At 42.8% G+C, this 15,258-nt stretch overlaps 3 protein-coding genes across 3 annotated transcripts in view; 1 reads left to right on the top strand and 2 right to left on the bottom strand.

Moving 5' to 3' along the window:
• The window catches only part of LOC148400837 (semaphorin-4B-like), a 50,193-nt gene extending 48,402 nt beyond the window's left edge, over window positions 1-1,791 (bottom strand). The window contains exons 1-2 of the mRNA XM_088370130.1: window positions 1,673-1,791; window positions 1,364-1,593 (exon numbers count right to left, since the gene is read on the bottom strand). The gene's annotated coding sequence lies outside the window, so the exon portion shown is untranslated. The remainder of the gene's footprint in view (window positions 1-1,363; window positions 1,594-1,672) is intronic.
• On the top strand, window positions 153-11,793 carry znf710b (zinc finger protein 710b). Its single transcript, XM_088370131.1, has 5 exons — window positions 153-311; window positions 7,467-9,044; window positions 9,524-9,715; window positions 9,806-9,977; window positions 10,134-11,793. The coding sequence occupies exons 2-5, from the start codon at window positions 7,509-7,511 to the stop codon at window positions 10,310-10,312; spliced, it is 2,079 nt and encodes a 692-aa protein (XP_088226257.1). The 5' UTR covers window positions 153-311; window positions 7,467-7,508; the 3' UTR covers window positions 10,313-11,793.
• Window positions 11,794-12,785: 992 nt separating this feature from the next.
• Window positions 12,786-15,082, bottom strand: tmed3 (transmembrane p24 trafficking protein 3). Its single transcript, XM_088370133.1, has 3 exons — window positions 14,840-15,082; window positions 13,767-14,012; window positions 12,786-13,682 (listed from the first exon to the last, which is right to left on the bottom strand). Exons 1-3 carry the CDS (start codon window positions 14,984-14,986, stop codon window positions 13,449-13,451), a joined length of 627 nt encoding a protein of 208 aa, XP_088226259.1. The 5' UTR covers window positions 14,987-15,082; the 3' UTR covers window positions 12,786-13,448.
• Between the last annotated feature and the right edge of the window lie 176 nt (window positions 15,083-15,258).

Genomic DNA, 15,258 nt, shown 5'->3' with positions numbered 1-15,258 from the left:
ATAAAAACAACAAACGTGAGATCTGCTATTTATGTAGATTGCTACAAACGCAATATATATATATATTAAAAAAAACACATTTGAAGGCCAGAATATTGTTTTAGGGGCGAGAAAGGAGGAAAGGAAGCGCTCTTGTTTATTCATCACGTCAGCTCCTCTCCCCTCCCCTCCCCTCGCCGCCCTCCTCTTCCTTTCCCCCCTCCCTCCTGCTTCACACAACGGCCGCTGTCCGTCGTTCCAACCGCTTTGCTTCGTTCCGTTCAAAAACCACCACCAGTCTCGTCGCCACCATAAACCCGTTTTGGAACCAGGTAAGCTACCATGTTCGCTAGTTTCCTTCCGCCCGGGTATCGGAGCGAGGTGATCGCTTATTAAACTGTTTGATCGGACTGCTTTAACGGTAACTTGGTTCGATTCCCCCGCTCGGGGGCTGACCACCACATCTCTTCCGCGGTCGCTTCTTTTTGTGTTGTGCCACAAACAAGCGGCGTAGCTGATCCACAGACGGCCATATGCCGCCTCGATTGCATTTTTCGTGTATTTGTGCATGTCGGGCCGTGCCAAAAAACAGTCGGCACCTAGGGAGGGGGTGGACGAGCCGCATGCTGGAGCAGGAGCCGGGGCTACCAGGCCACATTAGCCCCACTCTGCCCATCCCTGCCCCGCAACACGGGGATGCCTTGCACACAGGCCCCGATCTTATACTTAATGTTCTGTTGTTTTATGTTTTTGATGTTTGTTTTGTTGCATAATATTAACCGGTTAATATAATTTAAAAGTATACGATCGTGCTCTCGGGGTCACTGGGGCTTTTCACTGGTTTGGTACCAGTCACTTTTGTGCACTTGACATTGCACTTTGATGCAAGGAGCCTAAAAACGGCATAAACGTTTTCAGCGTAGTTCTATATTTATAGAGTATTACTTATACTTTCTGAGGGTAAGACTTAACATTTTTCCTGCAAAATACTGGAGACCCCTCGTTTACTGTCCTGATATTTGTGCTCTCAGGGTTCCAACCTAGTTTGTGCAAAAGTTCAATCTCACAGCACAAGAAGGCATGCTCTGTTGCCGCTGCACTTAGTAAATGACAGGCTGTTCCGATTGGTTGTAAATTTTGGTAGCGCTTTTGTTAACCAGGAGCCACAGAACCTGCCTTCAAACTAGTTTTGCTGGGTAACTAACTACACAAATGACGCATTGAGTGCATCATTCGGAACGAGCGACAACAATCATGAGTCTCGTATAATTCCATCTTGGGTAGGTAGTTTGGGTTGGTAGTTTTATCCAACAGGAGATTGCGGGCAGCAAGGAAACAAACCACTGTCTCTTTAGTTTTGATGGATCTTGGTGAATTTACTTACCAACCACCGTATTATGTTGAAGTTGCCAAGAGGGGTATTGTGGTTGTGTCCTAGCATGTTTTCCAGTTCAGCTTTTGTTCTTTGTGATAAAGATTCCATTTTAGGCGCACCTTTTCCCAAGGAATTTTTGACACTCGACTCCCTCATGTTGTCTGGCCTCAACAACCAACACTTGACTTTTGCACCTCAGGATCCAACTATGTTGACAAAAATGTTAGGGCACCTGGTTCCTGAAAAAGGAGAGGAACGAAGGTGTCAGTTGCAACCATTGATTGATTGATTGATTAGAAGTGTGTCTTAATACCTCACCCTATTGGTCCGAGAGTCGATGGTATGCTGATTCTGTAAGCTGCATGTAACGATTTTTAATTGATCAAAATGTGTGAGAGCGTTAGAGACATTTGACAATCTGGCCTTTGCTGACTTTGAACTGAAAAGAAGAAAAATGCTGAAATGAGTCGTGATTATCAGTATTTGTGCACCCTGCTTCAGCTGTCCAGTGCTGTGCTGGAAACAAAGTAACTGCCGCTGAACATAAGTCCACCGTTTCTTCTTCCTGTCGGTCTATGAGTCATGGATGGTGATAGTAAAATGTCACTCTGGTATCAGCACGATGCAGATGTTCCTTCATTCTGCACATTTTCTACTGATTGCCAAAGTGACCCATTTTGATGCCACTTTGACTTTCATCCTCTCTCGGTGCCCGACGGGGGGCGGCGGGGAGTCGGCCTGATGTATTTGTCTGTGTAGAGTTCACCAAGAAACTCATTTAAGTGTCTGCAGCTACTCAGGTTTTGAGTGTCCACAATTCTGCACTGCTGTCAAGGCTGATGATAGCATGAAGCTGTTTAATGGCCGCTGGCTAAATCTTAATTAACTGGCTGCTATATTAAAATTGATGCACAGCTTTGTCATGGTGGCAGTTAAGCCTCATTCACACAAAGTGGCACACATTTGACTAAATGTCCTTCACCAATTATATATATATTTTTAATAAGATTTATAATTTTAAAAGGATATTTTTACATGGAATTGGAAAATGTCTATAAATATTCGGAACTCAAATTTAGCGTTGAGTCGAGCCCAGCCGAGTTCTGCAACAACAGCGTGAAAAAACACGTGCTTTTTTTTATTGGCACATTAAACAGCATGATTGGTTTAATCACCATGACTAAGCATTGTGACTTGAGTTAGCAATGTTTAATTGTGAAGTCTGAATTAGTATGATGAGATTTCTTTTTGTTCCAATGATACTTCAGGTCCGGCAGTGGTAAATAGTGAACCCAGCCCGTTAGTTATCATTTTGAAATAATGCAGCCATGCTAAGAGATTTAGAATAGTTGATGATGGTGTCAGCATATTGCGGTGCTCTGCTGCGCTGCAGGCAGGGTTTTGGGGTTTTTTTTGTTTTTAAAAAAAAAAAGAGGCTGATAAATCTGGAATCAGAGAAGCCAAATGTGTCGAGTATATATGTTCCAACCATGCTGAGCGTACTCTACTTTTTAATGAGTGCCAGGAAAGCCTTTAAAGAAAAATAAAGGCTACATGAAAGTAATTGCCTCATTATTGAAAGAAAACAAAATATGTTGGTAAATCCGTTAATAATGGACTTTGAGCATAGGAGCCTACTGGATTTTTAGGGGTTTGGCATGCAATAAAATGACAAATTCAAAACTTAAATCTCAGTCACACACTGCCACAGATATAACTTAACTCTCTTATAAGATGGACAGCTAACCATTAAAGCCTAATAGGAAAACTGACACTTTAAAAGCTAAACAGGGGGGGGGGGGGGGGGTGTCTTAAATTCAATTGGGGTAAAATGTAAATGTAAAAGCTGTCCTTGTGTTTGCTCTGGTTGTTGTTATGTAGCATTGGTGCTCGATTAGACTGTTCAATGGCAAAACCAGTATTCTTACTCTCTGTTTGCCTGACTGACTTGGCCCACTTTGTGACCGCTTCAATGTAATTTTAGCTTTTGTGTGTCTGTGTGTGCGTGTGTGTCCTATACACATGGCTTCCTCCATTCCTCTTTTCTGTAACAATGTCTCTTTTTTTGTCCATCAATGCACCAGTGGTAACACTGACTTCGGTTGTGGCCATTTTTTTTTTTTTTTTTTTGACTGACAAATGCTCAGATATTAATGTTGCTTCAAATTGAGTTTACAACTTGATGTTGTTGGATAGAAAGATGAGCTATTCTAATTGGAAGCTAAATGTTTTCTTTTTTGTTTTTTAATGCAAAAGAGATGCACTTACCTTAGTAGGAATCGATGTAGTGGGGTGTGTGTGTTAGCAAGATAACAATATTGCAAATTGCTTGGCAGTTGGCCACTTCATAACAACCACTACTGCCACCATCAGGACTGGAGTGGAACAGCCTGATAACAATTCATGCAAGTTTGAAAGTCTGTTTGCCGTCTCTGCTTTCCATTCTGTAACGCAGCAAGTTTTCTTGCCGTGGGCCGCGGTAATGATATTGAATGTTATTCTAGACGAGAGCGATGGAAGCAAGGAAATGAAACATTGCAGCAAACGGGAAGTGCAATACTGCCGTATGCAGAGAAACGGGCTGTACTCATCTGATGAGCGATCGGCAGGACTGCAATTTCGCACCGATATGGCATCGCTTCACCACACTTGTATCCCCAGCTGACCTGATATTAAAAATAGTACCTGCTATTACTAAGTCAGTACTGCCCGGTACAAAAAAAATGCCAAAAGACTCCAAAGGTTACCTGAAATGTTCAAGTTTGCGTCTTGAAGTTTATTATATTCAGTTTAATCTTCAAGTAAGCTGTGACCTCTTCGAGTGTACCTAATGTTGTGTCCATGGAAGATCTTTGAACATATGGCACTCCAGCCTGGTGCTGACAGGTGACACATGCTTAATTGTCACGCGTGTTGAAGAAAAAAAAAAAACAGAACAGCACCCAAACCAACAATGCTCAAGTCCAATTTTTCTCTCTTCACTGCAGCCATGTTTTTGTGAGGCTTTGCTTTGTGCAATCTCTCTCGCTCTTTCTCTCATTTCCCCTTTCCTCCCCCCTCCCCTCTTTCTCACTCCCTCTCTCGCTCCATTGCTACCATGTCACCCTTCTCTCACACTTTCTCCAATCATTCTCCCTCTCTTCCTTTTTGATTTTTTCTCCTCCCTTCTTCCTCTCCATCCTCCCTTCCCCCACTGGCACCTCTCTCTCTCTCTCTCTCTCTCTCTCTTTCTCTCCCTCCTCCCAGCCTGTTTCTCTTTATCTCCTCCCCCTTCAATCTCTCTTTCATTCCATGCAGTCATCTGTTCTCTTCCCCTGCTTCCGCTATTGTGCCCCCATTTTGTCCTCTGCAGCCTTCCTCCTTTCTCTCTCCATGTTCTCTCTATCCTGTTGTTTGTTCCCCCCTTCCGGCCACCCCGATGAGTGAGATTGAAAATACAAACTTTGACAAAGGCAAAAAATTAGACACAATGTCGATCAGTTTTTTTTTGTGCACGTCAGTCTCGTTATTTAACTCGCCAGTCACTTGCTCTTTGGTAAAAACCTGCCTGGTGTTTTGCATATGCACGCAACAAGTGGCTAGAGCACAACCTGATGGAAATATTATGAGAGATCAGACTTTATCCTGTGTGTGACAAGCGCTTTGAATGCATGAATAAATATATTTGCTTACCTTGAAAATGATGTAATATGATCAGCGCAGAAACAAATCAAGACCTGAGCACAATGTTGTTGATAGTTTGATTGATTCAACAAATAATTCAAGTGCAATATTATCTATATCTTGGTCATATAATTATTGTTATTATCAAATACATTTTTATATATTGCCATATTTTATTTTTTATTTGCGTTTTCATATTGTTATATTAAATGCACTTGATTTACTTTATGGAATTCTCTTAATAAAAATATCACACAAAAACATAATCAAGATATTATTGTTCCCTCTTCACTATTTTTAATCCACATCACTTCATAAACTTCACAGGCTGCATGGAACACACTCCAAAAAAAAAAGAGACAATTACTGCCACATCACACTCAGTCTTGATTTTGCTCGTAAAATGCCAGTCATCATTTTTATTACGTAGCACCTTAAATTTTAAGCGCCACTCCTCTAATTTACACTGTACTGAATTTATTTGCTAGGTGCCTCATCTAATTCCAGGGTCACTAATGAGGTTCCCATAGCCCCCAAAGACCAAATGAGTAGCCTGTGGGTTTGTTTTAAAAATACCTCACCAGTGCTGGGACATGGTGATTTCCTCAAGATGTTGAAGTGGGCATTTAAAAATGTAAACATTGTCAGTTTTAAAGAAAAAAAAAAAGGATTGAATATTGATTTAAATTATTTATAACCTTGTTAAAGGTAATTTGAATAGATTATTTTGTTTTAGAAATGTGTATGAATTTGGGAGCTCTTCCCATTAATCAGTACCCAAAAAAATGTCACACTGACACAAACTGGTTTACTTCGTACAAAAAAAACTGCGTCTGTACTTTTTCAAAAAATGTGACGTGAACGTACGTACCCTGCCAGTAAGGACGCAGTGTGATTAAAGTGTCTGGCGTAGAGCGAGAACAAGAAATATTCGGATGGATTCTGTGAGGTCTCTCGGCCTAAAATGTCAATCTTGCACGGCCCGATTTCCCCCAACCCAGTTTGTGGAATCCAAGGAATTTTCCCAATTTTATCATTATCACCAGAATCTGATACTGGCTCACCGCCATTGTTGTTGTTTCAAAGTCATTTAAGCCATATTGTCCTGAGCAGCCAGGACAAACGCCTGTAGCACTTTTGGCACAATGATCTCATTCCATCATGCTATTTCCGCTTTTGTGGTTGTTGTCACACTGTTCGACACCACTGCAAATACATCGATAACAATAACTGTTAATACGATACGTCTTTAACCCTGCCAATGAAAACGGAGCATTTATTCTTTACATTATGAGCATACTGTTAATGGATTCCTTGGCCTGCAGTTGGCGCTGTTGAGCAGTTTTAACACCTTTTTTTCTTCCTTCTGTTTTTTGTCTAACAAACATGAAGGAGGTGCGATGGCAGGAGTCTTCCCTTGTTTTTTCTTTTCTTCATTTTCTTGTACCACATCCTGCTCCCCTCTTCCCATCCCCCGGTTTCTTCCTCTCCCCTCCCTCTTTTTCTTCTCTCCTTCATTCTTCATTCGCTCTTCCACACGTCAGTCACCTGACAGCATCTTCCGCTCTCCCATTTGTCTTCGCCTTTCCACACTGATGCATGATGGATGTTCGCAATACAGAAGATGCTCGTCGGCGAGCATTCGTGATGAGGCTTCAGTTTTATTTTTTTATTTTTTAATAAAAAAAAAAAAAAAAAAGGCCGTCTTGTTCGTTTGGCCGAGATGAAGGGAGGTAGGCCGAAACAGGTACCGCCTCCCGTTTTCCTCGGCGTATAAATAGCGAGAGAGCCTCATCTCACTCGGCACTGTCGCTCTCAGGGATGAGATCCTTAAAGCACCTGAAGCTTCACAGCAGAAGAAATGTGGTGAGTTCACAGTGGCTTCATTAGTGGTTGTTGTTTTTTTTTTTTTAACTGAGGAGCTTTTAAACTTTGTTCCAATTGGTCCTTAAGCAGGGCTTTTTTTTCAGTCTGCTTGTCGTTTTTTGTCTTGATCATCTTCCCTCCTGTCTCCCTACATATATTTCCTCTTTCTGTGGCATGGCTCTCATCCTCTTCTCCTCCGTCACTCTCTCTCTGCCCTTCCCCCCCTCAACTCTCCCTCTCTACCTCTTTCTCCTGTCTGCTTCCATCTTTCCTCTCCATCTATTTTGTTGTCATCTTTTCATTGCATTTTTTTCCCCCCATTGTTGTTAATCTTAATCTCCCTTCCTTCCCTCGTAGGCCGTTTGTTGATTAGTGTAGCTTGGTGGGTCATCTAATCCCCCTCAACGCGGAAAACACATAAAACACATGGCAAGCTTGTTGGATCAGGGATGGTGTCTCAGCTGGAAGATTGGCTGGATTTAGCATTGGTGTCTATATGTCATGTATTGGTGCTACAGCAAATATCTACTGTATGCATTTCTTCATTCTTCTCGTGACTAAGTATCTGTGTCTATGATTCCAGGAGGAGGCGAGCCGGCGCCTGGGTAGATGTGAGCCCAAGGTAATGGCCAGGTTGGTGGACACAGGCACGCAAACAGATCCAGTGGTCGTGCTGTCCTTGGCCCAGGCTGCCGTGCTAGGTCTCATCTCCCAGAATGAAGTCTTCGGCGCAACCATCGCACCCAACGGCTTCTACACCGGCGAGCCCAAAGAGTCGCCGGCGCCACCGGTAGACGGCGTGGACTACGAGTACGCGGACCAGCTCATCGGCGCCAACGGAGATTACCTCGGGGACAACTTGGCGGAGGACGGACAGATGCAACCTAGCTGCAGTCAGAGACGGTGGCAGCAGGGGCCACCTCAGCACCCTGACGTGAAAATGGTGCTCCCCGATCGCCACACCCTCCAAGGTGTTGACGGGACCGTTCCTCACATAAAAGGAGAAGTGGTGAACTCTGTCATGCCCTCATGCGTCCACATGCTTAACAATATGGCTCCCAGGGGGGGGTTGGTTCAAGTGGACCCGGCCACCCTAAGAGGAACCAACAAGAACTGTTCCGAGTGCGAGCGGGAGGCGTCCAACCAGCAGCAAGCGAGCGCCCACGTGCACCCTCCTCCTCCTCCCGCCCAAGTGGCCCACCGAGGGGCGGAGCACAGAGGACTGCAGGGCCAGCGCCCCCTGGGGGGCCACGCTGGAGGCGTCCGCGAGGGTGAGGAGGAGGTAGATCATCAGGGCAACAACATGATGAAGCCTAACCAGCAAGATGAAGCCATCAGCAGCTACTTCCAGACAAGCGAAGTGGGCAGCTACGACTCGGGGGAAATGTCCATGCCGACCGAATACGAAGACGGCGGCCAAAATATGATGTGGACGGACGGGGGTGGCGGCGGAGGGGGGCAGCACCAGCAACCCCAGCCTCCGCAGCCCCCCCGGCGACACGGCGGCCGCAGAGTGGACCGCCTGGACATCAACATCCAGATCGACGAGTCGTACTGCGTGGACGTGGGCGACGGCCTGAAGCGCTGGAAGTGCCGCATGTGCGACAAGTCGTACACGTCCAAGTACAATCTGGTCACGCACATCTTGGGCCACAACGGCATCAAGCCGCACGCGTGCCCCCACTGCGGCAAGCTCTTCAAGCAGCCCAGCCACCTCCAGACTCACCTGCTGACCCACCAGGGCACACGGCCTCACAAGTGCACCGTGTGCAAAAAGGGCTTCACGCAGACCAGCCACCTGAAGCGCCACATGCTGCAGCACACCGACGTCAAGCCGTACAGCTGCCGCTTCTGCCGCCGCGGCTTCGCCTACCCCAGCGAGCTGCGGGCGCACGAGGTCAAGCACGAGCGCGGCCGTTGCCACGTGTGCTCGCAGTGCGGCCTGGAGTTCCCCACCTATGCCCACCTCAAGCGCCACCAGACCAGCCACCAGGGACCCCACACCTTCCAGTGCACGGAGTGCAACAAGTCCTTTGCCTACCGCAGTCAACTCCAGAACCACTTGTTGAAGCACCAGAGCCCCAGACCCTACACCTGCTCCCAATGTGGCTTGGAGTTTATGCAGCTGCACCACCTCCGCCAGCACTCACTCACACATAAGGTAAGCTCGTCTTCACTATTTGTGGGTCACTCGTGGGATTGATAGCTCGTGTCTAACCTAAAAAGGTTAATAATTGCCACTGTTCAAATGCCTGGTGAATATGAGACCAAGAGGAATCATTTTAAAACACTCCACATTTTATGTGACCTGTTCAACTCAATTGGAAAAACAAGAAAATATTTTAAGCAAGTTGTAAATTATGAGCCTAAAATATCCTGGTTGCAGAAAAAAAAAAGCACACCAGCTCTTTTTTTATTTCTGTTAGATGATGCTTTGGTCCAAGATGCTTTAAACTATAAAGCCACAAGATGGCGCCAAGACAAAATTTTCAAACTGAAAACCTGCACTCAAAAACTGCAAATAGATGAGTTTTTCAGGAAATCACAAATGATAGGGGAATAAATTTTAATCTAGCAACTCATCATTTTAACCCTATATGTCACATGTTCGAAGGCTAAATTTCTCTGGGATCTTTGCAGGGCATGAAAGGGCACAAGTGTGAAGTGTGCTCACGAGAGTTCACACTGTCAGCCAACCTGAAGAGACACATGCTGATCCACAACAGCGTGAGGCCCTTCCAGTGTCACGTGTGCTTCAAGAGCTTCATCCAGAAGCAAACCCTCAAGACGCACATGATCGTCCACCTGCCTGTCAAACCCTTTAAATGCAAGGCCGGTATTTGCCCGCAAGGGTGGCACTTGTCCTTCACTAACATAGTAGCATTTTTTTTAAAAAAATATATTTTTGTGTATTGTTTGTAGGTGTGTGGCAAGTCTTTCAACAGAATGTACAACCTGCTGGGCCACATGCATCTGCACGCTGGCAGTAAACCCTTCAAGTGTCCCTACTGCACCAGCAAATTCAATCTGAAGGGCAATTTAAGCAGGCACATGAAAGTCAAGCACGGCATGGATGTGTCACCTGAAGGACAAGGTGAGCAAGTATGGAGCAATGACACAGACATGTTATTAAGCTCAACAGGTGGTTGGTCGGCACAGAAAACCAGCATTTATTAAAAATGACACAAGAAACAGCTTTCTCCGATTGGCTGATAAGCTAAACACATTTTTTTTTTCTATTCCGCTGAAGTACTTCCTGAAATGGAGAGCCAGGCGGAGTACGAAGGCCAAAACTTCAACTTCCCGTCCGGCGACAACATGGAAAATAACGGCTCGCAAAACCTCACCAAGCTGACGACAGCCAACATGGACGACATGGAGGAGTACTACAACTTCGGCAAGGACACCAGCACCTACACCACACCCTGAGTGGACAAACGAGTGTGTGTGTATTCTGCCCAGAGGGAAGGTTTAACAACAACTGACATTGAGCTGCTCATTTTTGGGACACCACTGACTCGAACCTTATGTGTTGTGTGTGGATTTGTTACAAAAAAGAAAAAAAGTTCCATATTCATCAATAACATTTGATGTGAGTCATGTCATGCACAAGCAACCCTTATTGTCTGAACTGAAAACGACAATGTACTCGCGCTATATAGTCTATTTAAACACCGTCTTTAATACATCAACTCCTATTTTTAGGTTTGAACGCACTTACTCAACAAGACAGTTCTAATGTGCACTTCTTTAGACTCATTTCTGCCTCAACCTCCAAGAATTCTTGGTTTTTGGAACTGAAAAGATCGCTTCAGATATGGTCACCACATCACAAAGGTTACCTGGACTTCTCGAAAGTATTAGTCATTGTAGTCGCTACCAAAAAAAAAAAAGTTCTTGGGCTCCTTCCTCTGTTTGAATTCCTGCTGTCTAAATCTTTCATTTTGGTATATTTTTTTTTTGTCCACCCTTCATATTTTTGAGAGCTCCAGGAATCTTTGTGGTGAAAGGACTGAAGTAGTATCAGCACCTTGTTTCCCTCTTATCTACACCAATCAGCAGGTTTTCACCCCAATAAGTTAATATGCAGTTTAGATTTACTTGAATGATCTAACCTTCTATTTTTTCTTAACCTTTTAAATAATTGAGCAAACGTCACATGAATATTTTGTTAAGAAAGTTTTTTTTTTTGGAGTGTTTTAAAGAAGGTGGTATTCATTGGGCTGGAGGAAACAAGATTGTAAAAAGCTGTCAATATGATTTCCGTTACTGTAAACTTAAGACAAACTGTGGTTCAAAGCCATTCCGGGAGGCTTGTTTTCTGAAGAACTTGTTTTCAATTTACTTTCTATTCAGTTTGGTCAAAAATGTTTGATTGAAAAGCTCCCGAAGTGTGGCTTGTGTACATGTTCAAAAGAAATGTGGGTTAAAAGTGGACTGAGACTAGTCCTGCTTCTATTGACAATTTTGTTGCTTCCCCTGTCCTGCCATGCAGGTCAGTCAACTTCGATATGCACACAAAACCATCGCAACAGTCGACCAAGTCAGTGTTTCCCAACCCCTGTTGAGCCAAGGCACACGTTTCACATTCAAAAATTATTTTTTACCCATCGGGAGCTGGTAAATGAACAATTTATTGTACCTTAGGCTATTAAATAGAAGAGCGAGTGAGTCATTGTTCTTCCTGTCACTTTATGTAACTGGCCTAATTGATATATTTGTAATTAATACATCATATCCTGACAAATTAATTGGAATTTAATCATTTACTGCAGCTCCCGTGAACTGTTAAGGCACAATAATGTGCCACGGCGGCACCTCGGTTGGGAATCACTGGACTAGTTGATGAGGACTTCAAATGTCATGGGAACTGACTATGAATTATTTAATTAAAAAATCTCTAGTTTAAATGTCTTGCCTGCATGTCATCATTGAGTCTTTAAATTCTAGAAGTAATCTGAATTCCACTTTTAATAATAAAATCAGACTGATGCTCCTTTAAGCACACACATGTAAATCAAGTTAATCTAAGAAGACATTCAAAAACAAGGGCAAATTTGTTGATTCTCTCAACACATTTGGGTCATACTGAAAATAAGCAATATATTGAATACGACGAGAATGAAGACGATATAATATTGGGTGAAAACCTTTTATGGAAATAAAGACAGGAATGAGACTTTATAATAAAGTCATGCAGTACTATTAAATATTTACTAATATGACTAAGTCAGAAGTTGTCTGTTTCAGATTGCTGCATTCAAATCATGTGAATTTTAATTTCAGTAGTTAAAATGAATCGGTTCAATGGTGTATAATGTAATGGGTGTGTTTTGTACGGCACAGCATGAACGCCTCATGCCCGGGGACAATACTGACATCTGCTGGAAATAACTGGTATTTTTTTTTTCTTCCATTTACTGCTATTTTTTCTTCCATTTACTGCTTTGACCTTTAGTTTTTCCCTGTCGTGTTTAGTATTGTTTTTGTACTTAGCAATTCAGGATTTAGTTAGTGGCTAAAAGTTTCGTCGTGTTATGAGCTGGAGTACAAGAGTAAGATTTCAAGCCCTTACCTCATGATTTATGGTGACGGCCATCATCTTTTGTCCATTAGCTTCACGTGATGCAGAATGACAACAAAGCAGCTTTTCTATATGAATTCGATTTTTCATTCAACATTCACATTTCTTTGTTACATTATCCTTCCTGTGTGGAATTGGCATGTTCTCCCCGTGCCCATGAGGGTTTCCTATGGGGTTTTATCCGACATTCCAAAAAACATGGCCGACTGACCACACCTGATTCCCCGAAGGTGTGATTGTGAGGTCAAAGGGTTGTTTGTCTGCGTGCCCTGCGATTGGCTGGCAACCAGTTCAGGGTTCCCCTCCTACCAAGCTCAGTTGGATAAGATGAATTATTATTATTTTACAAGTCACCAACATTCAGTATAAAATATATCACATTAATAGCAAATGGAAAAAGTAGAAACTCACGTAATTTAGGACCAAGAACACTAAAACATATCAGCTTCAACTTGAGTAACAATGACATTTTATACTGCAACCCTTGGCAAAAAATATGAAATCACCAGCAGATCAGACATGACACAATTATGAAGTCATTTCAAATGGCAACTTTCTGGCTTTATGAAACAAAAAAAAAATGTGTCAGTCAATGAGTTACATTCTAAGACCTAACACAGGGGGAAAAATGGAATCATGAAAAATTGCTAAAGCACTTCAAACACACCATTAGAACCAACTCAAACAATACTCATCAATCTGGTTCCAATATTCTGATTGCTTTTGCCAGATCTGTTTTCTCCTTAAATGTTTTTTTTTTTACACAACTTTAAACACAACTGGTGATTCCATTATTTTTGCCAGGGGTAGTACAAAGGCAACCTAGTTCCTCCGCCTTGCACTATGACTAAGTAACGTAAAATAAATTATCACTAAAAGAATCGAATTTCAAACAAGCCTGAGTGGTATCGCTTTCCAAACAATTTTTAAGACAGTGAGGAAAAAAACGGTGCACTCCTGGAGTGCTGGAATGAGACGTGTCTAAGTCGGGGCAGCCACTGGGCCTTTCTTGTCAGTAAAAAAGCTCTTAAGTAACATGACTTGTCCCACACTGACGACTAACAGCAGAACCGTTTCGCCGATGGACCATTGAGTGACACGGCTATTGATGTGGTCTGCTCTGATGCGGTCATGTGCTTCCCTACGCCGGTACCAGCTCTGCGACGTCAAAGCCACCTTCAGAACCTCGTGGATTGACACGCACATTGATTCCAACTGTGAGGGGAAAAAGACCAGAAACTCAAGTTTTTTTTTAATGCATCACATAAAGCCATTCATCAAAAAATGAGTCTGTTTTACCTGAGTCAGCGCTGTGGTTCTGGCCATGTTGGGCAGGAGAGGGTTCTCGCCACCGTGTCGGAAATCCAGAAAGACGTATTTATGTGAAAAGGTGGAGAATTTGTTGGTGAAACAGGCCTTGTAGACACCCTTCATGGCGGTGGTGTGGGAGAAGCTGCCGTACTGTTTCTTCTCCTCCTCGTACAAGATTTTATCATGAGGGTCCGCCACATAACAGTTCACGTCATAGTTTCCTCCAGATGTCACCTTTCAAGACATTTTGAGAGATCACTGCATGATAAGATAGTATATTAGAGCTACATTGTCCCTCACGTACAAAGTTTTGACATTAACGCGCATTTAACTAGTTACATACTAACCAGTTTTCATTTGTTTGTTTCAAATTCATGGTCTTACAGAGTAACCAGTTTTCATTTGTTTGTTTTAAACTGACGGTCTTACAGAGTTTTGCATTTAAATATTCACTGAAATTGTGTCTTTATTACTGGTTAGCTTAGGTTAATTACCTCCCTTAGGCACTACCTGTTAGGTTACATAGACAAACTCTGTTACTACCCACTGATTATACTTCCGGCCAACAAGTGTTTTGCATACAAATTTAATGCACGCTAGTTGGGAATTCACTGTTTTGACTTTGTTATATTTTTGCTTCACTTTTGTGCTCCAAATGAAATATTCTATTTTAAAAAATAAAACATGGCATGGCGTAAACCCAGCACAAAAAGGGTTATCGGCCATTTTTTTAAATTTTACGGACTATAATTATTTTCCATACAATTATTAAATAACGTCACTTGATTCGTTCCGATTTACATACACGTTCGTTACGTACTGTCGTAACGCTCTGTCGTAAACTGAGTACCCTGTATTGATTCTATCAGGTTAGGCTCTTGACAGCTGTTACAATAATCCCACAAAAGTATGTAAAATTTGGTCAAACTTTTCTATTAACCTCTGACCTAAATGCACGTACATGCATGGATGAATACACATAAAACATAAAAAGTGAAACTTAAAAGTCAAGCAGCTTTATCGCAGGAAGTGGATCGTTACATGCAGCTTTGAAGACTTACTTGGAAATCAAAGCCAAAGTGGTCACCATGCTCCATCTCCTCGTAGAAACATATTTCTTCATTATCGGGGAGCTCAAACGTGAACTCAGTGGCGAACACCACGAAAACGTGGAAGAGCAGACAGGCCAGCGATACCAGCTGTTGCATTGTTACAGTAGCATGAAATTCGCGATGTTACACTACTGCTTACTTGATGGTTACCTGTGACGTGGCACGGCGGCTCGACTCTTCCGGGTTCCGATATATTGTGTTTGAATAGTTTTTAATCATTTTCCTCTGCCAAAATATTGTGTCTAAATAGCATTTCATATATATAATATATTTTTTTTATTAAATAAAAAAAATTCTGAATAGTGAAACAGGAAATGGAAACTAAGTTTAAAAAATAAAAGCAACTAAAATAGCGTCGCAATGTATAT

Source organism: Syngnathus floridae, chromosome 3, assembly GCF_059516105.1.
Source record: "Syngnathus floridae isolate MCC-2025c chromosome 3, RoL_Sflo_1.0, whole genome shotgun sequence".
Taxonomy (NCBI): domain Eukaryota; kingdom Metazoa; phylum Chordata; class Actinopteri; order Syngnathiformes; family Syngnathidae; genus Syngnathus; species Syngnathus floridae.
This window is presented reverse-complemented; position numbering and strand designations above follow the sequence as displayed.

Coding starts and splice junctions, on each gene's coding strand:
- znf710b (XM_088370131.1), top strand. CDS start 7,509: ATGGCCAGGTTGGTGGACACAGGCACGCAAACAGATCCAGTGGTCGTG. Junction 9,716..9,805: donor TCAAACCCTTTAAATGCAAG/GCCGGTATTTGC, acceptor TATTGTTTGTAG/GTGTGTGGCAAGTCTTTCAA. Junction 9,978..10,133: donor TGTGTCACCTGAAGGACAAG/GTGAGCAAGTAT, acceptor ATTCCGCTGAAG/TACTTCCTGAAATGGAGAGC.
- tmed3 (XM_088370133.1), bottom strand. CDS start 14,986: ATGCAACAGCTGGTATCGCTGGCCTGTCTGCTCTTCCACGTTTTCGTG. Junction 14,013..14,839: donor ACTTTGGCTTTGATTTCCAA/GTAAGTCTTCAA, acceptor ATGTCTTGAAAG/GTGACATCTGGAGGAAACTA. Junction 13,683..13,766: donor GAACCACAGCGCTGACTCAG/GTAAAACAGACT, acceptor TTCCCCTCACAG/TTGGAATCAATGTGCGTGTC.